Genomic DNA, 26,658 nt, shown 5'->3' on the forward strand with positions numbered 1-26,658 from the left:
CATAATGATCCAGGGACAGGGATGCACTTTGACATTGTCTCCACGTTAACTGATCCAATGTCCTTGTTCTTCCTTTCAGCATCAGCGGAGCAGGACCAGGAGGAGGAGCAGCAGAGGCCCCCTCTCACACCTGCGGGCCCTGAAGTCTCACCAGCATCACACCATCTCTGCCAGGCAGGCACCAGCGCAGACACTAGCATCTCGGTGGGAATTAGAAGATCAGCTAGAGTCCTGGAGCACAGCAGTGAGGGCACTTCACATTTGCTGGAGAAGCTGGCAGAGACAGAGAGTGCCCATGATGCCAGCAGTCGGAGGACTGCAGGGACCAGGCATATGCTCAGTCAGTGGCTGATGATGTGCCTCTGGAGTCGTCTGTGATTCAGCAAATGCAGGAAATGTGGCAGGGTGTGCAGGAGCATCTGGTGGAGATAGATGAGGCTATGCTTGGCTTGGTGTCCGTGGTGGAGGGTGGAGGAGTCTACGCGGATGATCGCCGATGCAATGAGCCTCACGGCAGAGTGCCACATGTCCTCCATGGAGAGAGTGACGAAACACATGAAGAGGCTCCACCAGGAGACCAATCAGGGCTTCCTGGGGATGCACTTGGACCAGCAAGTCTTCACATCGGCATTGACCTCAGCTGGTCAGTGCCAATGAGGGAGGTGGTCTTGGCACCAAGTTTCCCAGCTCAGAGACCATGGTGAGCAGGGAGGTCCGAAGTGACCTCATGTTGCGCAGCAGCTGCCTTTTGTCTCTGTGGGCTCCTCACAGGGTGCTCCGGACGAGGGCAGCAGATCCACTGCCCTTCCCCCAGAGATGGTTGCATCCGGTGAGGCTGCGACAACTGTGGAACTGGCAGCTCCCTCCCAGGCAGGGCCAGCACAGACTCCATGGGCCAGAGGACGGCTGCCAAGGTCATTGAGGCCAACAGGACAGCAGAGTGAGCAGGCTGTCTCAGATGACACTCACAGCAAGGGGTCAGCACCAAGACATAGCAACCGAAAAGATAAACATAAGGCACCTTAGGTGCACCACTGTTTATCACTGGTGCTTTTGTGTTGACCTGCAATGAGATCTTTATGAGTTGGTGCGATTTTTAACAACTTTGTCATTTTGTTTCCTAAAGTTTCTTTGGTTGTAATATTAAATTCAGACATATCATCGTGGCTGAGGGTGCCTCTTTGCTTCTGCAAATGGATGGTTACCAATAAGGCTATGAGTGATTTGTGGTACATTCAGCTTTACTAACAAGGCCCTTAGCTAATGTTCCTATCCAGGCAGATTTTGCACTTAGGTATTGAGTATGGGGCCTACAGCCCAGGTTTGTCCTGGAGGTCCACATGTGGTGTGTTAGCTGAAGGTTCATTCAATTAAAGCCTCCAAGGTGTCCCTGCCTCCCTGGATTATGCCCTGGTCAGCGTCCACCCCTTCAGCATTTCCCTGTGCATGGTCATCCTCAGACTCACCGTTGGACTCATTGTGTGCAACCGCAGCCACTGCGTCTACATCTTCATCATCCACAGCGTCCCCCCTTTCCAGCGCAAGATTGTGGCTAGCGCAGCATGCAACCACTATCAGCAACATTTGATCTGGGGGGTACTAGGGTGCGCCCCCTGAGCAGCCCAGGCATCGGAAGCGCATCTTAAGAAGACCGATGGCTCTCTCCATCACAGCCCTTCTGGAGGCATGGCTCCTACCGCTGATTAGCTTCTGCTCTTGGATGGTGGAGAGGCGCCATGAGCCACCTACTGAGGGGATAGCCCTTGTCATCCACCAGCCATCTATCCAGCCGGGCTGGAGCACTGAAGAGCCTCGGCACCTGGGAGTGTCTGAGGATGTAGGCATCGTGGGAGCCACCTGGGTACCTTGAACAGACTTGTAGAATCTGCATCCTGTGGTCACACACTATCTGCATGTTCATGGAGCGGAAGCCCTTCCTGTTGATGAAGGCACTGGGCTCACCTGCTGGTGGCTTGATGGCCACATGTGCACAGCCTATAGCACCCTGGTCATGGGGGAAGCCAGCAATTGCCGCAAAGCCTTTGGCTCGCTGTGCCTGACTTGCCTGGTCCCGATGAGAGTGAATGAAGGTCAATGCACACCTGAACAGGGCGTCTGTAACCTGCTTTACACAAGTGTGGACAGCTGATTGGGAGACCACTGACCCCTGGAAGGAGCCAGAGGCATAGAAGTTGAGGGTAGCTGTGACCTTTAAAGCCACTGGCATGGGATGTCCACCCTCACAGTTTGTGGAGATCTCAGGCCTTATCATCTGACAGATATAGTTGACTGTCTCCATTGAGAGACGAAGCCTCCTTCGGCACTGCACCTCAGACATATTGAGGTAGCTGCTTCACCGCCTGTATACCTTGGCAGCAGGATAATGGCGTCTTCTGTGGCCCCTTCCGCCTTGGACTACCTCTTGGCCCTGCGCCCCCTTGTGCCTGCGCCTATCCTTCCAAAGATGGCTCCCCTGGAGGCTGAATGTGCACTCCTGGCCTTCTCCCTCTTCTAGACCTCCCATCCTCTTCAGAGCAGGTGCCTCCAGTGGATAGTTCAACTCCCATTCCCAGTCTAAGGGAAGGCTTCCTGAAACCTGCAGGCCCAAAAAAGGTTCTTCACTGCAGAGTGCTGACTTGAAAGTTGTGGGTCCAGACCAAGCAGCTAGTATGCGTTTTGAAGTATTGCAGAAAACACAGGCAAGTATCAATAACGTTGAAAAATCAATATTTAACAGAGCACACTCGCGATCCACTGAGCCCTCCTTTCCCACGCAATGCTGATCCGAAGATTGCATGGGCGCCGAAAAATCACCATCAATTGGTGCCTCAAGGGCCTTAAGTGGCCCGTTTATTAATGGCGGGCCCACATCGGATATCATCGCGTGTCCGCCCAACGAAATATTGTGATGGCACGCGGTGATGTTGGGACGCTCCTCCGACATCATCACGCATCATTTTACACACCGGCGTGCGGGTCCCGCTCCACACACCAACGGGAAAATTCTGCCCCTGGTGTCCTGGACTCCCTCAACCCACAGCACTGAAAGATTGAAAATTTGCTGTTTGCTCTTGCTGTTTGTGGCATGTGGCCGCATCCACAATGGCTACTGTATTTGTTTCTCCCTGGATTTTAAAGTAATTTGTAAGTGAAACTTAGGCCAGGATTTTACGGCCTCACTGGGGCATGTCTCCCCCCAAGCGGATGCAGCTAGCCATTTAAATCTCCATTCACTTTGGCGTGACCGTAATGTGTAGCCGGGTGGGTGGAGCTGTAAAATTCTAGCCTTAGAGATCTTCTTTTTCTTTAATTCTCTGCCCGAAGGCAGGTCCGGCCCACAGTGCTGCAATGTACATGAATGAAAGATGTGACACGATATGCCATAGAGCAGGCAGAAGAGGACTTTAGCTTAATGTGTCTTCCAAATAACAATATACCTGACAATGCAACTGTGCCTTAGTATTAGATTGGTGACTCATCCTAGATCTTGGATTCTGAAACTAGGAATCCTTTCAGGATTTTGCCTTCAATTTCCAGCAGCCCATCTCTGGATCCAAGGAGTCTAAGGTATCAGTATTTTTTTTAATCTTTGATGTTTCTGGCATGCTTTATAAAAGTGATGTGAAGCAGCATTTTTCAAATGTGGTAGTGATACCATTGTGGATCACTCAATCACCAACCTTACATATGAACAAACAAAAAAACACCCTGGTCTATCCAATCTGTCTCACCCTGCTGTGTTTCAACTAAACAACAAGGTCCTCAATGCACCACACCTACCAGCAGCCAGGAAGTCTCCTGGGTGAGGCAAACAAAACAGATCAGTAAAAAAATTTTAGATCATTTCAAGGAAAAGAAAAGCATTCTGGGAAATCCATCTCCAACCTCAGACCCCTGAAACCTACAAGTTCATAAATGAATACCAGAAGGTAACAGCGAGGCATGTTACCCAAAATCCCACCGACCCTTTGTACATAACAAAATCAGCCTCTTCTATGAATTTCTCCAGCTCTCTTTTGTATCTGTAATCACTTCACAAGCCACCAACTAATTCCAAGGGTCAATGATCCTTGGAGAAAGGAAAAGTCTACCTCTATCTTTCTACTTCCCTGAAATTTTAGTAAGTTTCAAGGTACTGGTGGATAAGGATAACAGGAGTCCTTGGGTTAATTGGGGGAAGGCTAATTATAACAATATTAGGCAGGAACTGAGGAATCTAGACTGGAGGCGGATGTTTGAGGACAAATCAACAACTGACATGTGGGGGCTTTCAAACGTCAGTTGATAAGAATTCAGGACCGGCATGTTCCTGCTAGGATGAAGGATGAGCACGGCAAGTTTCAGGAACCTTGGATACCGAAGGATATTGTGAGATTAGTCAAAAAGAAAAGGGAAGCATTCGTAAGGGCTAGAAGGCTGGGAACAGATGAAGCCCGTGGAGAATACAAAGAAAGTAAGAATAAACTTAAGCAAGGAGTCAGGAGGGCTAAAAGGGGTCATGAAAAGTCATTGGCAACCAGGATTAAGGAAAATCCCAAGGCCTTTTATACATATGTAAAAAGCAAGAGGGTAGCCACGGAAAGGGCCAGAGGTGAGAACCTGTGTGTGGAGCCAGAAGAAATGGGAGAGATACTAAATGAATACTTCTCATCATATTCACCAAAGAAAAACACTTAGCGGTCGATTTGTCTAGGGAAGAGTGTGTAGATAGCCTGGATCATGTTGAGATCAAAAAAGAGGAAGTGTTAGGCATCTTGAAGAATGTTAAGGTGGATAAGTCCCCAGTATCAGATAGGATCTACTCCAGAGTACTGAGGGAGGCAAGGGAGGAGATTGCTGGGCCTTGACAGAAATCTTTGTATCCTCACTGGCTACGGGTGAGGTCCCAGAGGACTGGAGAATGGCCAATGTTGTTCCATTGTTTAAGAGGGTAGCAGGGATAATCCAGGAAATTACAGGCCGGTGAGCCTTACGTCAGTGGTAGGGAAATTATTGGAGAAGACTCTTCGTGACAGGATTTACTACCATTTGGAAGCAAATGGGTGTATTAGTGAGGGGCAGCATGGTTTTGTGAAGGGCAGGTCGTGTCTCACTAACTTGATCAAGTTTTTTGAGGAAGTGACAAAGATGATCGACGATGGAAGGGCAGTGGATGTTATATACATGGATTCCAGTAAGGCCTTTGACAAGGTCCCTCATGGCAGACTGGTACAGAAGATAAAGTCATATAGGATCAGAGGTGAGCTGGCAAGATAGATACAGAATTGGCTTGGTCATGGAAGATAGAGGGTAGCAGTGGAAGGGTGGTTTTCTGAATGGAAAGCTGTGACTAGTGGAGTTCCGCAGGGATCAGTGCTGGAACCTTTGCTGTTTGTAGTATACATAAATGATTTGGAGGAAAATGTAACTGGGCTAATTAGTAAGTTTGCAGATGACAGTAAGGTTGGGGGAGTTGCAGATAGTGAAGTAGATTGTCAAAGGATATAACGGGATATAGATCGGTTGGAGACTTGGGCGGAGAAATGGCAGATGGAGTTTAATCCGGACAAATGCGAGATAATGCATTTTGGAAGATCTAATACAGGCAGGAATTACACAGTAAATGGCAGAACCCTTCAGTGCATTGACGAGTAGAGGGTTCTGGGTGTACAGGTCCACAGGTCACTGAAAGTGGCAATGCAGGTGGATAAGGTAGTCAGGGAGGCATATGGCATGCTTGCCTTCATTCGCAGGGGTATTGAGTATAAAAGCTGGGAAGTCATGCTGCAGCTGTATAGAACCTTGGTTCGGCCACACTTGGAATATTGCGTGCAATTCTGGTCGCCACATTACCAGAAGGATATGGAGGCATTGGAGAGGGTGCAGAGGAGGTTTACCAGGATGCTGCCTGGTCTGGAGGTTATTCGCTATGAGGAGAGGTTGGAGAAACTCGGATTGTTCTCACTAGAGCGACGGAGATTGAGGGGCGGCTTGATAGAAGTTTACAAAATTATGAGTGGCCAGGACAGAATAGATAGTCAGAAGCTTTTTCCCAGGGTGGAAGAGTCAATTACTTAAATCATAGATTTAAGGTGAGAGGAGAAAACTATAGAGGAGATGTGCGGGGCAAGTTTTTTACACAGAGGGTTGTGAGTGCTTGGAATTCCCTGCCAGAGGAGGTGGTGGAAGCAGGTACGATAGTGGTATTTAAGAGGCAGCTTGACAAATACATGAATAGGATTGGAATGGAGGGATACGGACCCCGGAAGTACAAAATGTTTTAGTTGACGGGCAATATGATCGGCGCAGGCTTGGAGGGCCGAAGGGCCTGTTCCTGTGCTGTACTTTTCTTTGTTCTTTGTTCATGTTCTATATGTATCTTGAACATACACCCCCTTGTTCTTTGTAACTTACCAGCGATCTGAAGTGTTTATATTAATTTTGTATAGTATACAAGAAAAAGCTTGTCATCCAATTAATGATCCTTCTCTTCATCCCAGTGCTTTTAAATTGATCTGAGAAGGCGGGCAGGCAGGCTTTCAATTTAACTTTGCATTTGAAAGGTGGCATCTCAGTGCAGCACTCTCTCAGTGCTTCACTGGCATGTCAGCTAAGATTACATGCTCAAGTTTCTAGAGTGGAGATTTGAATCCAAAACCTTCTGCCTCAGGATCATGAGTGTGGCCACTGAACCATGGCTGACAGCATCCTGGAATCACCTGCTCTATTACTAGTCTGTGATGAGGTGACAAGAGCAGTCTAATTGACCTCTGAAGCTGCAGGCTACTAAGTGCCAGCTTTGCTCAGTTGGCAATACCCTTAATCTACATCTAAAGGTGTTGACCTATATTGAGTCAATAAAGGGATGTTAAAGATCACATGGCACTACTGGAGGAAGAGCAGAACATTCTCCTGTTGTCCTGGCCGACATTCCTCCCTCAACCAATACCACTGAAAAATCAGATTAACTAGTCTTCTGTGTCTCATTTGCTACTTGTGACAATCTTGGTACATGTGGTTACCAATACAATAGCACTTCAGAGATTAGATGTGTGGTAATCTGTGATGCTGTAAGAACATGATGAAACACGATAACAGGCAGCTCTCTTTCGGAATAGAAAAGGAAATTGGTTGCTGTCCAGTGACCCCTGCTGGACAAATGCACATATATTGATTTTTGGTAAGGAAAGGAATGGGCTTGGATGTAATGCTTCATTTGCCCATCAACTCTCATAAATCTAGAATGGTATATTGGTGAGATATAGGAGGAACCACACGCCCGCAGATCTGGCACCAGGCCCCCAACCTTAGGCCCTTGGACCTCTCCAGACTCAACCTACATCCCCATGTCTTCAGAAAAGCAGAGCAATTTAGGAAGAAAATATTATTGCCCAGTGTGTGGGTGGATTCGTCCCAGATTTGTACCAAGTGCTGTAGTGGACGGGTAAAACGATGTTTTGCCTGTTGGCCGCAATTGCGGCTTTTGACGCTGTATCGTCCCAAACCTGCCACATTAATCATGCATTCCCCGGAAATGCGTCATTTCCATGGCGGGTGGGGTCTCATTTGCCCGCCATACCATCATTTCGGCGCTTCGTAATGCTGGGTATCATATTTAAGTGCAGTCACTCACACAACTCTCAGTGCTTCCAGCCCATGACTGCTGCACAGAAGACATGCTCTCAAAAGGCAAGAAGACTGCAACCCTAGGTTCAATGATGCATTCTTCGAGCATCATTTGGATGCAGTGGAGACCCGGCGTGGTGTCCTCTACCCCGCTGTGGCCGCAGCATGAGCAGCAACATCACTAATCCGGCACAGTGGCAACGGTGGTCAGCATCAACACCCTTCAAAAGAGGACAGCCACTCAATGTTGCAAGAGGATGAAAGATATCCTCTGTTCCACCAGGGTAAGTCACTCCTCTTGTCACTCTCAACTCACACACTCACAAACCCATTACACATCTATTGGGATCTCACTCACAGCCAGTTCAAGGGACATCACCATTCACTCTCTCACACACACCTTCATTGTCCTCATCCCATCCATGGGACCACTCATCACCCACACATGCCAGGCATACTTATCATCTGGCCTGGCAGGCATTCTGCTTAAACTCCCTCCATCTCTATTCATACAGGACAAGCTGGCACACAACAAGAAGAAGAGGTCACAGACCGATGGAGGAATGCCTGAAATCAAGGTCCTCAAGGACTTTGAAAAAAGAGCCATCCAGCTGGTTGGCAAGAATCTGGATCATTCCTGTGCTGATGATAAGGTTGGTGGTCTCCATCAAGTGAGGACCCAGCAGTGCAACATCCATCAGACAACCATGCTGTGACTGATGTGTCCTGTTTCACAGGCCACAGCTATGCACTAGTTATCTCTTCTTGCTTTTGCAGGCACATCTGGGAAACTACCAAGAGAGTCCATAATGAGGTTCTCCAATCAAGCCCTGAAGACACCTTGGAAGAGGAATCTGAAGGCACCCTCCTTGAAGTCCCCTCACAACACTCACCCACACCCTCCACCAGTGCAGAGACACACACCTCGGTGGGACCTAGGTTTAGAGTAGCCCTGGGATCATAATCTTGTGAGCACATCGCACTTTCTGATCCGCAGCAGCCGGCAGCAGGGACTTCCCAGGTGTCCAGCACTTGAAGGACTGCTGGAGGCCAGAAATTTGCTGAATCCAAATCAGTTGATGAGCCTCTGGACTCGGTCCTGTCACAGTTGCTGGATCTGCAAAGGCAAGCTCAGGAACAGGAAGTAACTCACTCCTCAAGCAGTTGGCAAGGGGCCCTTGAGCACCTGTAGAAAGGACGATCAGCAGGTGTACCCGCCCGGGGCCATCCATCTATGTGATTCTGGGAGTGTCTGGCCCATTCGAATCCCCTCTTCTTGTGTTCTCAGCAACTCCAGCTCCGCAGGCTGTGGAGGGTGTGACTGCCACACAGCAGGACCCTGAAAGCAGGCTGGGGCCCACCAGGTATCAGCTCTCCAGAGGACAGTCACCAAGGTCATCACAGGCAGGGTGTAGCAATCAGCAGGCTGTCTCCACCTCCGCTGTGGTAGTCCGGGGATCACTAAGGCATAGTGGCAGGGTTAGGAAAGTTAAGAAAATGTAACTCTTTTTGTTACAAACCAAATAAATTAAGTTAACAAAATAGGGGACCGCTGAAAGGCAGCCCCTCAAAGGGATACTGCAAAAAGAGAACTAAAGCCTGAAAGAAAACTTACAACATCCAATCAAAATGCGATTAAAGGGGTCAATAAGTGCACAGCCTGGCCATGAGTGTTAATCACTTGTATATAATGTTCACTATCGTAAATAAACTCCAAGAATGTCTCCCTGACTATGGCTCCTTGCTGATGAGCAGTGTTCTTGACACTCAGATGTGAAATCTTTCTGCACAAGATAAAGGCAGGTGTCTCAGTCCAGGGTCTCTTCCCTGTGCTTTGTGCAGCCTTCAGATCAAAGTGATGTTCCAGCCTCACAGTCCCTGGACATATTAATGATGTTTGCACTCAATGGTGCTTGCCAATGCTGTCAGAATGTCGTGGGCAGGCACCACAGAGTTCCGTCATTCTCCCTGTGTGCTCTCAACACCTTTAAGGTGTAAAAACAAAAAAACTGCAGATGCTGGGAGTCCAAAACAAAAACAGAATTACCTGGAAAAACTCAGCAGGTCTGGCAGCATCAGTGGAGAAGAATAAAGTTGACATTTCGAGTCCTCATGACCCTTCAGCAGAACTGAGTAAAAATGTGACTGGTCCCCATCTCTTCAGCATCTGTGACCAGTGACGCTGTACTCCTGAGGGGGTCGAGAGCTGAAGGCGGACAAAGGATCAGATGCTTTTAAAGTTTCAGTGTTGCGTCTCCATAATATGACCCTGATCACAGAGCGCAAGCGAGTTGCCTTCGGCCAGACAGGAGTCAGACATTCTCAGAGGCAATGTGAAGATCTATGGAGTTTCCTCACTGCATATTGTCATCATCCTCCTGCAATTGAGTGACTATTTGGGCCTCCACTGCGTCTCCATGACATGAGCATTATCACAGAGGGTATGTACGCTGCCATCAGCTAGACTGGAGTCAAATGTTCATAGATGCAATGTGAGGATCTATGCTACCTCCTCACTTAATGATGTCATCATCATCCACAAATTTAGCAGCTATGAACGCCTCCCGAGCATGCCTGCCTCGTCTGGTCAGTGCGAGGGCCTTACTGTGATCATCACCGCCTTCAAGGACCTCCTCACCATTGTCACCGTCAACGTCCTCCTCATTGGAGGAGACCTCTGCAACTCCTCCTCAGCCGTCTCCTCTCCCCATTGCAATGCCAGGTCGTAAAGGGTGCAGCAGGTGACGAAGATGTGTGACACCCTCTGCAGACTGTATTGCAGGGCTCCACCAGACAGGTCCAGGCACTGGAACCTCATTATCAGCATCCCAATGGTTTGCTCCACCAAATTGAGAGTTTCAGCGTGAGCTTCGTTGTATCTTCACTTTGCGGCAGCTTGAGGCTGCCGCACAGGTGTCATCAGCCACATCCTCTGTGGGTGGTCCTTGTCCCCGAGGAGCCAACCCTGCAGCCTCTGTGGACCCTGGAAGACATCAGGGATCTGTGATTGACTGAGAATGTGGGAATTGTGGATAATCCCTGGAAACCGTGTGCAGACCTGCAGGATGTATTTGTGGTGGTCGCACACCAGCTGCACATTCAGTAAATGGAAGCCCTTGCGGTTGACATCCCAGAAGCAAAAAGCAATTCAGACCAGAACTCTTATTCCCCACCTTTTACAGGTGTTCCATTTTAAGTTATACAAGACCAGTTCGGACCAGCATTCTTATTTCCCAGTTTATACTGTTTCTTCCTTCTGGGATGTTTGACCCCTTGTTTCTTCGGAGTCTTGAGCACCACATAAGTGTAGTTGATCGCACCATACACCTATGGGAAACACCAGGCAAATCCAGTCGCTTTTGCACTCTGCCTCTCTTGGTCCTGGGCAAAATACACAAAGTTGTGTGCCCTTGCAAAGTGGAATACATAACCTGATGGATACATTTGTGGGTTCAGGCTTGTGAGATCTCACAGAGGTCACCTGTGGAGCCCTGAAAAGAACCAGTGGAGTAAAAATTGAGCACCGTTGTCATTTACATGGTCACTGGCACTAGATGCCCTCCATGTCTCTGTGGCGCCAAATGCTGAAGTAGGTGGCAGATGTGATGATCAGTTTTCTAGACCTGCACAGTCTTTAGGGACATGGTTCTCGGTCATCTGCAGGAATGAAAGGCAGCACCTATAGACCCTGGGTCTACCTTTGTGTTGGCCAGATGGCTCGCTGTGGCTCTTCAGCAGCATGTGTGGGAACCCCAGCCATCCCTTCTTCCTGAGGGTGCTGCCTCTCCCTCTGTGCAGCCGGACGCCTCCATTGCTCTCTTCTTCCTGGTCTTCGCTCTTTGTACATTATGAGGCATGCAGCTAGTTCACCAGGCTCCATGCTCCTGATGTACTCCTCCTGCAGGATGAAAGAGAGAGACATGTGGGTCAGCTTGGGTATACTATGAATCTCTCTTGGTTAAATCTGAAGGCCCATTAACATGTCCCGGAGAGTTATGGCCACCAATTGGATGGCCAGAGATTAGTGCGCTGCTTGGCTGCCTGAAACCCCAAGCATCTCTGCCCCACTCCACCCGACCAATTGGCAGCAGCCTTGGCCATTCGACTGCATGCTGTGCTCTCAGCTCAGGCGTAGGCATTCTCCTAACCCACAATGCAAGGCTGCAATGTTAGCTTGAACCATGGGGGAGACAGGTCCAAGCCAGGATAATAACATTGCAAGGGCCTGTGAGCGCCTCCAGTGGTGACTGATCCACAGCCAGCCAGTGCCCAGTCATCCAACTGTTCTGCAGTCAACTAAAACGCTCATTACTTTGCAGTTTGTGAGTGCTGCGCAATGTTAGTGTGAACTCATCTCCAAGTTCCCCTCAAAGTTCAGCCTGCCAAGTGCACGTCTTATATATGCTGTTGTGAAACACGTTGGCATGCAATCATGCCGATGTGGGTGGACGATCCAGCATGGGGTACATGATTCCAGCGGGCTGGCCTTATAACAATAGAGAGAAAGAGGGCGGCTATTCGGTCTATCATGTTTGTACTGGCTCTTAGCTAGAGTGATTCCATTTTCCCACTCCCTCTGTATAGCTCTGTTTCCTTGCTTATTATTTATCCAATTTCCCTATAAAAGATGAAATGGGCTCTGCAGCAAAGCTTTCTCTTTTTCAACAGTCTTTGAGCAAGAGATTTTTCAAGTTTCTCTCCATAATTTCTTAGCGACAATTTTAAACTGATGACCCTATCTCTGAATCAGAAATGCTGCTCCCCTGCCCCATTCTTCCAACTAATTTGATGTTTTTTGTTCCCTAATCAGGTTGACGCAGATGATGTCATTACCAGGGATGAACAGATTTACTTGCTGCTTCATGCTAAACGGAAGTGCGAACAGAAGCTGAAGTCCAAGATGGGTAAAGTTGCTGGTGAGTCCCGTCTTTAATTTTGTCAACTGCAACTTGAATTTATAGAATGCCTTTAACATGGTAAAATGTTCCACGGTGCTTCACAGGAGCATAATCAGGTAAGAAAATTGGCTCATGGCAGTTTTAAATGCATCTGCTAAAGAATCTAGGTGAATTTAAGGACAAAAGACTTGTATTTATATAGGTTGCGTTTGCTGCCAATGCCGTGCAAGCACAGTAGAATGCGCGCCCACCATTGGTAAAGGAGGCAATGTGCGACATGAATCCAGCTTATTTACTTTCAAAAACCCAGTACCATGCATCAAAATAAAGTGGCTGTCAGAAATAATTAAAGTGAGTTGAAGCATCAGCGTTCAGTAACAATTCTGGATTTACCCTGTCACTCCTCGAAAAATACATTAACACTTTCCCCAAGTGTCAACAAAATGTTTGTGAGGTAGATATTCCAAGCAACCTGCTGACTAAGTGATGTGTAGGATCCATGGAATACACAAGTTAAGAGCATATTGCAGTATCTGAATTAGAAAGCAAAATGAGCTGCCGGTGTGCTGGGTTAACTGATGTGTGCACGTCATTGCCTCTTTCTGTCCATACGTGGAGCAGTGCGCACATGCAGATGGGTATCGGCGGCCAACTTGCATGGCCATATTGCGTTGACAGGAGACACACTGATTTATATAGCACTTTTCACAACTACAGGACATCCCCAAGTGCTTTGCAGCCGACTAAGTACTTTTGAAATGTACTTGTGATGCAGGAAAAACAGCAGCCAATTTGTACACAGAAAGCTCCCAACATCTGCAATACAGTGATGATCAGATAATCTGTGTTTTTGTGATGTTGATTGAGAAGTAAATACTGTCCAGGAGACCAGGGAGAACACCCTTGCTCTTCTTCAAGATGGTGCTATGGGATCTTTTATGGCTACCTGAGCAGGCAAACAGGTTCCCAGTTTAACATCACATCTGAATGACAGCACCTCCAACAAAACAGCACTCTCTCAGCACTGCACCATTAGCCTTGATTTTCATGTTCAAATCCTGAAGGGGAATTTATAGAGTCATAGGGCTGGATTTAATGGAGATGAGGGTGGCCTTGCCGTGTCACCTCATTTAGGGAATGCTGGCTAAATTAAATTCTGCTCAGGCACTTAACTGGACAGCCGCAGGACTTATTCAGGATTAAGGACCCTGGGGGTGGAAGTCCTGCCTCCCGAGAGCTGCCAGCCAGCCTGAGGATGGCAGCTGTATTGAGGGAATGGCTGGTGCTGGTACTATACCAACCCAAAGCGAGGATTCCACGCCACAGGTGAGTGATGGCAGGAAAGGGTTGTAGTTTTGGGGTTGTGGGGGGTTGACAACAAGGGCAGGGAGTGGCCCTCAGCAGGCTCCCTGTTCCTGTTGCTGGGTTCCTCAATTAGACACCGAGTGTCTTTGAACAAAGGATCTCCTCCCCCACCAACCCGGGAGCCCACAAGCGACCCTGCCTGCTACTGGGTTAATACCAATGATAGTGGGATGAGGTCCTTACGTGGGCATTAATTAGCAGTGGGCAGCAAGGCCATCAATGGGCATTTCTGCCACAGACTTAATTGGAGTAGAGGTAGGAAGGGGGCTGTGTTCTCACCCACCACCTGATTAAATGCCACTCTGCTATCAAATTCATCACTGGGGAGGGCATTAAATTCTGCACACTGAATCATTTATGACACAGAAGGAGGCCATTCAGCCTGTCAAGTCCATGTCAGCTCCTTGCGCAGCAATCCATTTGGTCCTACTTGCCCTGCTTGATCCCCATAGCCCTGCAGGTTACTTTTGCCCTGCTTGATCCCCATAGCCCTGCAGGTTAATTTTCTTTAAGTATGCATCCAATTTCCTTTGGAAATCATTGATTGTTTCTGTTTCCACCAGCCTTGTGGGCAGCGAATTTCAGGCCATTATCACTCACTGTGTGAAAACATTCCTTCTCACTTTTCCCCTGCATCTCTTGCCCAAAACCTTACATCTGTGACCTGTAATCATACGAATTGGGAGCATTTGCAGGCCATCGTAATATTGTAATATTCTTGTACTATCAGCTAGTGGGAGTAGTTTTTCCTTGTCTACTGCATCCAAACCTGTAACAATCTTGTACATTTCTATCAAATCTCCCCTCAATCTCCTTTGCTCCAGGGAGAAAACCCCAGCTTTTCCAACTGAACCTTGTAAGTAAAATCCCCAATCTCTGGAACCATTCTGGTAAATCTCTTCTGCATCCTCTCAAGGACCCTTACATCCTTCCTAAAGTGTGGCCACCAGAGCTAGACGTAATACTCTAGTTGTGGGCTATTCAGACCTTTATAAAGGCTCAACGTAACTTCCCTTCTCTTGTACTTAAGATTTCTAATGATGAAGCCCACAATCCCATATGTCTGTTATTGCGGTTTTATCTCAGGATTTGTTAGCCTCTTGTTTTAGAAACAATAGTCTTTTGTTGGAGACACAACTATTTACTATTTACAAAGGTTAAGTAAGACCAAGACATAGCTGCAGCTACTTTCTAAGATGCTCCTCAGTCATCTTCTAGGAGCACAGGAATATAGGAGCAGGAGTAGGCCATTCAGATTGTTGAGCTTGCTCCGCTATTCAATTAGATTAAGCTGATCATCTACCTCAATGCCATTGCCCCATGCTATCTCATATCCCTTGATGTCATTAGTATTCAGAAATCTATTGATTTCTGTCTTGAACATGCTCAATGAATGAGCTCCCACAGCTCTCTGGTATAGAGAATTCCAAAGATTCACCACCATCTGAGTGAAAAAATTCCTCCTCATCTCAGTATTAAATGGCTTGCTGCTTATTCTGAGACTATTCCCCCTGATTCTAGACACCCTAGACAGGGGAAACATCCAATCTACATCCACCCTGTAAGAATTTTGTAAGTTTCAGTGAGATCTCCTCTCATTCTTCAAAACTCCAGCGAGTACAGGCCCTGTTTCCTCAATCTCTCCTTATAAGACAATCCCGCCATCCAGGGGTTAGTCTGGTGAACCTCCATTGCACTCCCTCTATGGCAAGTATATCCTTTCTTACATAAGGATACTAAAACTGTACACAATACTCCAGGTGCTGTCTCACCAAGGCTCTAAACAATTGTAGCAAGACATCCTTACTCCTGTACACAAATCCCTTGTGATGAAGGCCAACATATAATTTGCCTTCCTGAGTGCTTGCTGCACCTGTATGCTAGCTTTCATTGATTCACGAACAAGGCGGTTGGGGGGGGACGTAATCGCCCCAGACTTGCACTAAGTGCAGGCGAGAAAAAGAATGTTTTACCTGCCAGCCGCAATGGCAGCTTTGCACACCATATCATCCCAATCCTGCCTCATTAATAATGCATTCCCGGGAAACACGCCGTTTCGATAGCGGGCAGGTTCTCATTGGCCCGCCATGCCGTCAGCATGCCCCTTCCTCATGCCGAAACGTTATATTTAAAGTGCAGCGCATTCACACCTCCCAGTGCTTCCAGCCCAAGACCTGCTGCACAGAAGACATTGCTCCAAAAGGCAAGAAGACTGCAGGCCCCGGTTCAGTGATGAGCCCCTCGAGCGACTTTTGGACAGCATGGAAGCTGCTGTGATGTCCTCTACTCTGGCTCTGGGTTAAGTTTAGTAAGCAAGGTCACCAATCCAGCATGGGAGGTGTAGGCAGCGGTAGTCAGCGCCAACACCTTGCAAAAGAGGATAGCCACCCAGTGCTGAAAGAGGATAAATGGTATCATCCGTTTCGCCAGGGTGAGTCATTCTTCTCATCACCCTTAAATCACACACTCACAAACCCATCACAAATGCATAGGGGTCTCACACCTCAAGAGGCAACACCACTAACTCTCACACACACTCTCACATCTCCATCAGACTCATATCCTCTTGAGCTCGTGGCCTCATCCCATCCATGGCTCCACTCACCACATAAACATTCCACACAGCGCCATGTGTCCTGCTCACACTCTCTCCATCTGTTTTCATGCAGGAGAAGCTGGCTCAAAGCAGCAAGGAGAGGTCCTAGACATGGGGTGGAGTGGCCCACTTTAGGCCCCTCACTCACTTTGAGGAGTGTGCCATCATGCTGACTGGTGGACCGTGCCTGTGGCGATGGTGAGATTGGTGGCAAACACCCTCGTGAGGATCCCACACCACATCATCCCTTTCACAATGCAACTGTGACTGCTCTCTCTCCTGCTTTTGACTCTGCTGCCTTGCACTAATTATCTCAGTTCACAGGGAGCTCTGTCAAGCAACCAACGCTCTCAACCAGCCAATCCCTCAGTTCCATGCACACTCTCAGCTCCAGCCAAGAGGACTCCTCCATTGAAGAGCTGGAAATAAGCAGCCTGGAAAACTCATCATAGCGCTTACCCACACCCTCCACCAGTGCAGAGACATACACCTTGGTGGACCTTAGATCTAGAGCAGGCTTGGGTTTACAATCTGGTGGTTATTGCACGGACATGTGCCCACAGCAGGAGGAGGCAGGTTCAGCCAAGCTCCTTGGCACTTGGAGGACTGCTGGGGAAGAAGCACCTGTGAGGTTCGAGTCAAATGATAAACCTCTGGATTCAGTCTTCCAACTTATTGTGGGGAGTCTGCGGAAGGCAGGGGAACATCACGCAGAGCTGTTGAAGTCCTCAACAGAGTGGCATGCGAATTGGAGGAGTGAGTCCGCCTGCTCTCTGCTGAAGTGGTGCCCTCATGTGCACGTTTGGAAGTCTCCATGGTGGATGCCATGGAGATTCCGGTCCAGCAGAGTCAAGGCATTCTTCTCGCCTGTGGACCTTCTTCCCGTCACAGTGGGACATTGGAAAATGGCGGTTGGTGCCTTTTCAGCGCCATGTCCCTTATTGCTGTCTTGCTATATTTTTGGTTTTACAACTCAAAAATGGAACGACTTCACTGGGCTGTTCTTGGGAAATTTCCCTCGCATCTCTGACAAAAGCTTTATTCTGCCTCTGCTCTTTGACCTTTCTGGCCAGTTGTACAGCTTTGCTTAAATTTAAATCTTCCCAAAATTGTAAGAAGTCTGAGAGATTCCAATCTAAAATGTAATGGCTATTCTATCACTGATCAAGTCATCTTTTAGTGTTCCATGCTGACAGTTTTTGGCTGGGTGCCAAAATTCATTGATAAATGAGCCAATCCCTTCATCCTGTTTTTGTCTGTGCCGATTAAGTTTCACCTTCTCTGTGGTAATATTTTTACAAAGACTGAAGTATGAGTCAAAAGTTCCAGTGACATCCTCGTAGAAAGCTGTCGCTTCGTTCACCCCCTGTCTGGCCGTGTCGTATGCTATGCTCCCAACATAACAAAGTGTTAACTTAAGACCGTGCCCATAAGGTCATAAGACATAGGAGCAGAAGTAGGCCATTTGGCCCATCGAGTCTGCTCCGCCATTCAATGAGATCATGGCTGATCTGATAATTCTCAACTCCACTTTCCTGCCTTTTCCCCATAGCCCTTGATTCACTTACTAATAAAAAATCTGTCTATCTCAGCCATGAATATACATAACGGCCCAGCCTCTACAGCCCTCTGCGGTAAAGAATTCCACAGATTCATCACCCTCTGAGAGAAGAAATTTCCTCCTTATCTCTTTCTTAAACTGGCGCCCCCTTACTCTGAGATTATAGCCTCTGGTCCTAGACTCTCCCACAAAGGAAAACAGCCTCTCAACACCTCCCTAGTCAAGCCCCCTAAGAATCTTATATGTTTCAATAAGGTCACCCCTCATTCTTCTAAACTCCAATGAGTACAGGCCCAATCTACTCAATATCTCCTCATAAGAAAATCCCTCCCTACCCGGGATCAATCTAGTGAACCTTCTCACGACTGCCTCCAATGCCAATATACCTTTCCTTACATAAGAAGGCCAAAACTATTCACAGTATTCTAGTTGTGGTCTAACTAGTGCCTTGTATAGTTTTAGCAAGCCTTCCCTATACTTGTACTCCATTCCCTTTGAAATAAAGGCCAACATTCCATTTGCCTTCCCTATTACCTGCTGAACTTGTATGCTAGCTTTTTGTGATTCCTGCATGAGGACCCTCAAATCCCTCTGTGCTGCAGCTTTCTGCAGTCTTTCTCCATTTAAATAATATTCAGCTCTTCTATTCCCCTGCCAAAATGCGTAACCTAACATTTTCCCACATTATATTCCAACTGCCAGGTTTTTGCCCACTCACTTAACCTGCCTATATCCTTCTGTAGACTGTATCATCTTCACCTCTTGCCTTCCCACCTAATTTTGTGTCATCTGCAAACTTGGTAATAGTACATTCACTTTTCCCAGCGAAGTTATTCGTATATATTGTAAATAATTGTGGCCCCAGCACTGATCCCTGTGGGACTCCACTAGTTACAGGTTTCCATCATGAAAATGCCCCCCTTGTCCCAATACTCTGTCTTATATTAGCCAATTCTCAATCCATGCTAATATACTACCCCAAAACCATGGGCTCTTATTAAGTAGCCTTATGCGTGGTACATTATAGAATGCCTTTGGAAATCCAAATAAATTATATCTACTTGTTCCCCTTTATTTATATGCTTATTACCTTCTCAAAGAATTTTAATAAATTTGTCAGGCATGGTTTCCTCTTCATGAAGCCATGCTGACTCTGCTTCATTATGTTATGCATTTCTAAATGCTTTGCTATTACACCCTTTATAACAGACTCTAACATTTTCCCAATGATGGATTTTAAGGTAACTGGCCTATAGTTACCTGTTTTTTTGACTCCCTCCTTTTTTGGATAAGGATGTTACATTGGCAGTTTTGCAATCCTCTGGGACTTTTCCAGAATCTGAGGATTCTTGGAAGATTACGACTAGTGCATCCATTATCTCTGTAGTTACTTCCCTTTAATATCGTAGGATGCAACCCATCAGGTCCAGGGAACTTATTGGCCTTTAGCCCCTTAAATTTCCCTAGTACTTTGTCTCTAGTGGTAGCTATTATATTTATTTCCTCCCCTCTTTTGGCCCTTGATTATTTGGTATTTTTAGAACGCTATTAGTGTCTTCTGCTGAGAAGGCTGATGCAAAGTATTTATTCAAATCCTCTGCAATTTCCTGGTTCCCCATTATTATTTCCCCAGCCTCATTCTCTAAGGGGCCTATGTTCACTTTTGCCTCTCTCTTTATTTTTATATATTTAAAGAAGCTCTTACAGTCTGTTTTTATATTACTTGTTGGTTTACACTCAAAGTCCATTTTCTTCCTCTTTTTGTTTTTGGTCATCTTTTGTTGGTTTTTAAAACTTTCTCAATCCTCTGGCTTACTGTCAAGAAGAGATATTAATGTGTATAATGTTATTGGAAATTATTTTTAAATTGGAATTATAATAGGATCTGTGTCTATGTGTGTATCTGTGTGTAGTTTAATTAAATAAAAGCCAGCTAGTCTGGGTGCTTTGATGTATAGTAGTTTTGAGATGTTAATTAGATAAACATATGGAAGTTAAAAGGTGAAGCACAATTTGCATTTGTTGAATAAATCATTCAAAAGAATGGGTAAAATCTTGTACCTACCTGGGAGGCATCAAGCAATGTGTTTATATTACTAATAAAATTGGTGGAATGAAAGGATCATTGTTAGGAGAAGTAAAATTAAAAAAATCTAGTAATACAATGGAAGATTTATATTCAAAGGGGAAGCTAAGTATAAACAAAAAGGAGTTTTGTGTGTGCAGGTCAGAGTCATGTAAGTTCTAATGAGCTTGTAAGCCAGCAACTGTGTGTGTAAATTGAAGGGAACCTTATTTTGAATTTGTAAGGTCAAATGTGCTTTGCCTGGTGTCTGTTTAAAGTCTATGGGTTATTATTGCCTTGGTGAAGATTTACCTGGGAATGATTAATTTGGGGATTTGTTTAAAAGTTATTATGGTAGTAATTTGTAGACATGTATGTGTTTAATTTGTTAAATTAACAAATGTTTAATTTAGTTTAATATAAAAACCTATTGAGGCTTTGAAGTTTTATTCTTGAATTCAGAAGTGCATCTCAAACATACCAATTGAAAATATAGGTTATGGCAGTTGTTCAAGTTTCCATATGGAATTTAAACAACTAAGCCTTTACCAATTGCTGCGTCATAACACTTACCACTATTTTTTGTTGATTTTTGTTCTCCTAAATCACAGGACCTGAAGTGTTGAGGTGTTGAGACTTTAAACAGACACCAGGCAAAGCACATTTGACTTTACAAATTCAAACTAAGGTTCCCTTCAATTTGCACACACAGTTGCTGGCTTTTAGACTCATTAGATCTTACATGACTCTGACCTGCACACACAAAACTCCTTTCTGTTTATACCTAGCTTTCCTTTTGAATGTAAATCTTCCATTGTATTACTAGTTTTTAAAATTTTACCTCTCCTAACAATAATCCTTTCATTCCACCAATTTTATTAGTAATATAAACACATTGCTTGATGCCTTCTAGCTAGGTGCAAGATTTTACCCATTCTTTTGAATGATTTATTCAACACATGCAAATTGCGCTTTACCTTTTAACTTCCTTGAAGATAAAACATCTTCAAAATTTTGCCATTGCTCAGTTTGCCTGGGGCACTCTAGATTTTAAAATTATTGTGGGAGGGGAAAAGTAGTAGCCAGTTCTCACCCTGATTTGAAGTTTTTTTTTCCCTACTGTTTGTCTTGCAGTCACTGGGCTGCCCTTGTTATTTTGTCATCTCTGGTGTGGTTGCTGGTTGGCCTCAAAATCCTTTATGCGCTGCCCTGCACTATTGCTGAGTTTCACTTAAGACTTTTCCTGATATTTCTACTGTTTCTCTTTGGATCTATTCCTGTTGCCACCATCTGCTATCATGGTTTTATCTCAGGATTGGTTAGATTCTTACCCTGGTAGAGATCTTGCTGGAGACAATGGTCTTTTTGTGGAAAAACATTTATTTACATACTATTTATAAATGTTAATTAAGACCAAGACATAGCTGGAGCTATGCTCCAAGATGCTACTCTCTAATCATCTTCTCTCAGTGAGTGGCCTCACTGTGACATAGCTCTTTATCCACATGCTCAGTAGCTATTATTACAGCTAACCTTCTAATCTGTAAAATGCTTTGCTAACCACTCATTCAATATGTCCTGCCACCATTAAAGATTGATGCACATGCAACCCTTGGTCCCTGTGTTCTTTAGATATATGCCATTAAGTGCCTTCTACCAAAATGCACCACTAGCTCACACTTCTCTATATTAATTTGATCAGAACCTTCTGACTCAGAGGTAAGAGTGCTTTTCACTGAGCCATGTCTGTCACAGTAAATGATGAAACTAACGACCTGCCTATAATACCATATGAACTGTGTGCACCGTGACAGGAACTGTGAAACTTGTGTGCATTGTGACAAGAGCAGAGAAGGATGTTTCAATGCTGACAGAAAGTGTAAAATGTGTGCTCGGTTACAGGAGCAATGAAATCTGTGCACCCACATAGGTAATGGGATGCTATAATTTGACCTTTGCACTGCTCAGTTGCTGATTGGGCAATAGCCAGGGTATTGCCAACGCCCATTGAAAGGGTTAAAAACAATAAACTGCGGATGCTGGAAATCCAAAACAAAAACAGAATTACCTGGAAAAACTCAGCAGTCTGGCAGCATCGGCAGAGAAGAAAAGTGTTGACGTTTCGAGTCCTCATGACCCTTCAGCAGAACTGGGTGAATCCAAGGAGAGGGGTGAAATATAAGCTGGTTTAAGGTTTGGGTGGGGGGGGGGTGTGGGGAGAGAAGTGTGGGGGTTGGTGTGGTGTGGTTGTAGGGACAAGCAAGCAGTGATAGGAGCAAATAATCAAAAGATGTCACAGTCGAAAGAACAAAAGAACACAGAGGTGTTGAAGTTGGTGATATTATCTAAATGAATGTGCTAATTAAGAATGGATGGTAGGGCACTCAAGGTATAGCTCTAGTCGGGGTGGGGGGGCATAAAAGATTTAAAAATAATGTAAATAGGTAGGAAAAGAAAAATCTATATAAATTATTGGAAAAAACAAAAGGAAGAGGGAAGAAACAGAAAAGGAGTGGGGATGGAGGAGGGAGTTCAAGATCTAAAGTTGTTGAAGTCAATATTCAGTCCGGAAGGCTGTAAAGTGCCTAGTCGGAATATGAGGTGCTGTTCCTCCAGTTTGCGTTGGGCTTCACTGGAACAATGCAGCAAGCCAAGGACAGACATGTGGGCAAGAGAGCAGGAGTGGACCAAGGAGTAGGGGGTGATGGAGGAGTGGATCATCCTTCGCCATTTCCGCCAACTCCAGCATGATGCCACCACCAAACACATCTTCCCTTCACCCCCCCTGGCGGCATTCTATAGGGATCGTTCCCTCCGGGACACCCTGGTCCACTCCTCCATCACCCCCTACCCCTCAACTATGGCAACTCCCCATGCCCACGCAAAAGGTGCAACACCTGCCCCTTCACTTCCTCTCTCCTCACCGTCCAAGGGCCCAAACACTCCTTTCAAGTGAAGCAGCATTTCACTTGCATTTCCCCCAACTTAGTCTACTTATTCGTTGCTCCCAATGCGGTCTCCTCTACATTGGAGAGACCAAATGTAAACTGGGCGACCGCTTTGCAGAACACCTGCAGTCTGTCCGCAAGAATGACCCAAACCTCCCTGTCACTTGCCATTTTAACACTCCACCCTGCTCTCTTGCCCAAATGTCTGTCATTGGCTTGCTGCATTGTTCCAGTGAAGCCCAACGCAAACTGGAGGAACAGCATCTCATCTTCCGACTAGGCACTTTACAGCCTTCTGGACTGAATATTGAATTCAACAACTTTAGATCTTGAACTCCCACCTCCATTCCCACCCCCTTTCTGTTTCTTCCCCCTTCCTTTTGTTTTTTCCAATAATTTATATAGATTTTTATTTTCTCACCTATTTCCATTATTTTTAAATCTTTTATGCCCCCCACCCCCACTGGAGCTATACCTTGAGTGCCCTACCATCCATTCTTAATTAGCACATTCGTTTAGATAATATCACCAACTTCAACACCTGTGTTCTTTTGTTCTTTTGTCTGTGACATCTTTTGATTATCTTCTCCTATCACTGCTTGCTTGTCCCTGCAACCACACCACCCCCTCCACTTCTCTCCCCCAACCCAACACCCACCCCCCCCCCCCCCCCCCCCCCAACTTAAACCAGCTTATATTTCACCCCTCTCCTTGGATTCACCCAGTTCAGCTGAAGGGTCATGAGGTCTCGAAACGTCAACTCTTTTCTTTTCCACCGATGCTGCCAGACCTGCTGAGTTTTTCCAGGTAATTCTGTTTTTGTTTCCCATTGAAAGGGTGCCTGCCCAGATATCAGCTTGGCTGGGTTTTTCTTCTTCATCTGATGAAACTCAACATCTAGAACCAAATTTGAAGAAAAGGGAGTTTGAGGGCCAGGGTCACCTTGGAATCAGACCTTAGTACAAGTTGGGAATGCAGGGGCAAGAATTTAGAGCAATCAGTTTTATTTGAGGACGAGCACCTTTTTGGCATCATTGGAGGATTGTGGAAGAAGCGACTAAGCTGAGACAGTGAGACAAAGACAGTCTATTGAACTCAAGTCATTAAATAATAAAATTGGCTCCGAGTTGTTTGCTTGCTGAAGGAGCTCAACCTTTCAGTGATGTGTAAAGCCTTGCTGTGAAACATTCCATAGTTTATTATTATTTATTTTTCTAAGAGGCACTGAGTGATCTTTCCTTTTTGCCAGCTTAACAAGCCATCTCAGAGCTTGTGCTGAAGGAGGGCGGGAGGGAGGGGGATGGGCAGGTGGGAAAAACCGTGGCTGCCTAATTGGCAGGATGCCCTCACCCTCCTGCCAGCCAACCTAAGTCGCGGTGTCAAGTGCAAAAAAAACTTATTTGGCAGAATGCGCTACTTCAGTGGCTTCTGATAGGCACTGAACAATGTGAATTGAGACTCAGGATGATGTGACATTTGCTTTAAAACAATGGCAAATTGCTGGCTTAAATGGGTATTAAGAAAAAGGCATTTGTGGAAATAAAGTAAAGCATGCATTGCGCTGTATACAGTTCATTTATACATACATAAATTTAGCAAAAAGATTTACAAAGTGTTTTCTACAAGCTTGGCATGTTGCAAAACACTGTTGTCAAAGCAGTAACTTTGAAGTGCAATCATGGCAGCCAATTTGCATACAGCAAGATCTCACAAAGAGCAATGAGGCACAGTCTGTTTTTTTATTCAGTCTTAATGGCTGGGCCTGATCACCATGAATTTTCTTGCTGACCAACCCAATTAAAAATAGACTCATAATTGCCTCTTATTTTCATCAGCTATAGCAAGTCCTCTAGTGGAGGGGACTTTACCAGGTACAAAGTTCTGACTTAAACATGGCTTTGGATTTGTTACTGTTGAATATTGATTAAAAAAGGATCAATATTTTAAGATTTAGAATAACGTTACAAGCTCTGCTATTTTGTAGACTCTTGGTTAGGACAGCCAAGCTTGAACAGCTAATTACAACAAGATTGTTTGTCAAGGGAGTGTCTCCAAATGACATGCCCAAACTAATGCAAAGTATTGATGCTTTCATGATCATGAGGGAATGTTCACATTGGATCAGTACTCCTGGACCAATCAACTGCTATTCCAGTGGGATGGAGCGTCAGAGTAAGAGACATAGAGAACCATTCTAATTCCCAGGACTACCATCTCACACATGAGAGGGCACATAATGTTCACGAAACACAGGGAAATAAATCTTTTAGAATTGCTACATACTTCATAGATAGAAAAAAATACTCGTCTGTGATAGTTGGAACCTATGGGCAGTTGCCCAAAGGAATTGTGGGGCGGCTGTTTTTAGCAGTGTGGTCAGAGGTTGTGTACTGAATTTTATTGCAAACATACCCAGCCTTGTTTCAAGTTTCCCTGCTACACAGAAGCATGCTCTGTGTACCAGGCCACCACTGCCTGCTCTCATCCAAAAACCTAAAATTAGCCTTTAAGAATATTTTATTCCCACATACCACAATATCCCTTTATTTCCTTTTCTGGGTGACACTGTGTCACCAGCTTAACACAGCACTGTTTTCAAAAAGCAAATAAAACTCCATAAACGCATACAGGCCAGGTCTGACTGAGAGAGCAGGATCATAGAGACTTGGGCCTCTGAAGCAGGGCAGCCAAAAATAACTTTCTTGTTTACCAAAATCTTTGTAATTCAAGATTATTTTTCTTCAAGTTGGGAGAATCTGAAAAATAACATTTGCAGTAAATGTTAAATGGGCAGCAATCTCACATTGCTGGTGGGACTGGGGCTGGAGCTTGGTCCCTGTAATACCTGCATCCTCAACTGCTAATTTTTTTGACCCTCCTCTCCACAGAGTGCTGCATGATGCTGGGATAAGGTCGCAAAGTCATCTCTTGAGCTCTTGTATTTCATTCACTTGTTCATTCTTCAATTCTTTTAATATATTATATATACAGGAGTGTTACACCCAGTAACACTCAATAAGGTGTACACAGTTCACTCAGGTAGTCCAAGGCTTTTATATGCATGTTGTAGTTTGGAGCTATGGATAGTGATTGTAGAGGCTCTAACATTCTTCCCATTACATGGCTGACCAGGAATCTCCCTGCATTCTTACAACCTGCCATTGATGTGTACTGGAAGGATTTTTAGGTTCATACTCAACCTATCTGGCTACATTATGAATGCAGCTACTTGGCTATTAAATCCTGGGTGGGACCTGAACCTGGAGCTTCTGGCTCAGAGGCACGGGCGCTACCCACCGCCACAAGAACACCATATATATACCAGAGCATTGTATCTGTAACAGGCTGCATGTTATCTATACAGGAGTGTCATCCCAGTAACACATGGTGCAATATTATAGAATATATACACAAATGTCATTCCTAGTAACACAGAGTGTGTTATCTATATAGGGGTATTAGAATATAAAAACATAGAAACTAGGAGCAAGAATAGGCTACTTAGCCCTTTGAGCCTGCTCCACCATTCGATAAGCTGATCTTCAACTCAACTCCACCTTTCTGCACTATCACTACATCTCTTAATTACCTTTGTGTCCAAAAATATATCAACCTCTGTC

General features: G+C 45.6%; 1 protein-coding gene across 1 annotated transcript in view; it reads left to right on the plus strand.

Annotated features, from left to right (window-relative positions):
• The first annotated feature begins 486 nt into the window (after positions 1 to 486).
• pth1r (parathyroid hormone 1 receptor) overlaps positions 487 to 26,658 on the plus strand; it is a 94,943-nt gene continuing 68,771 nt past the window's right edge. Inside the window, exons 1-3 of the mRNA XM_041189297.1 lie at positions 487 to 627; positions 3,505 to 3,567; positions 12,416 to 12,521. Coding sequence (XP_041045231.1) covers positions 487 to 627; positions 3,505 to 3,567; positions 12,416 to 12,521 — 310 coding nt within the window. The remainder of the gene's footprint in view (positions 628 to 3,504; positions 3,568 to 12,415; positions 12,522 to 26,658) is intronic.

Source organism: Carcharodon carcharias, chromosome 6 (genome assembly GCF_017639515.1).
Source record: "Carcharodon carcharias isolate sCarCar2 chromosome 6, sCarCar2.pri, whole genome shotgun sequence".
In the NCBI taxonomy this organism is placed as follows: domain Eukaryota; kingdom Metazoa; phylum Chordata; class Chondrichthyes; order Lamniformes; family Lamnidae; genus Carcharodon; species Carcharodon carcharias.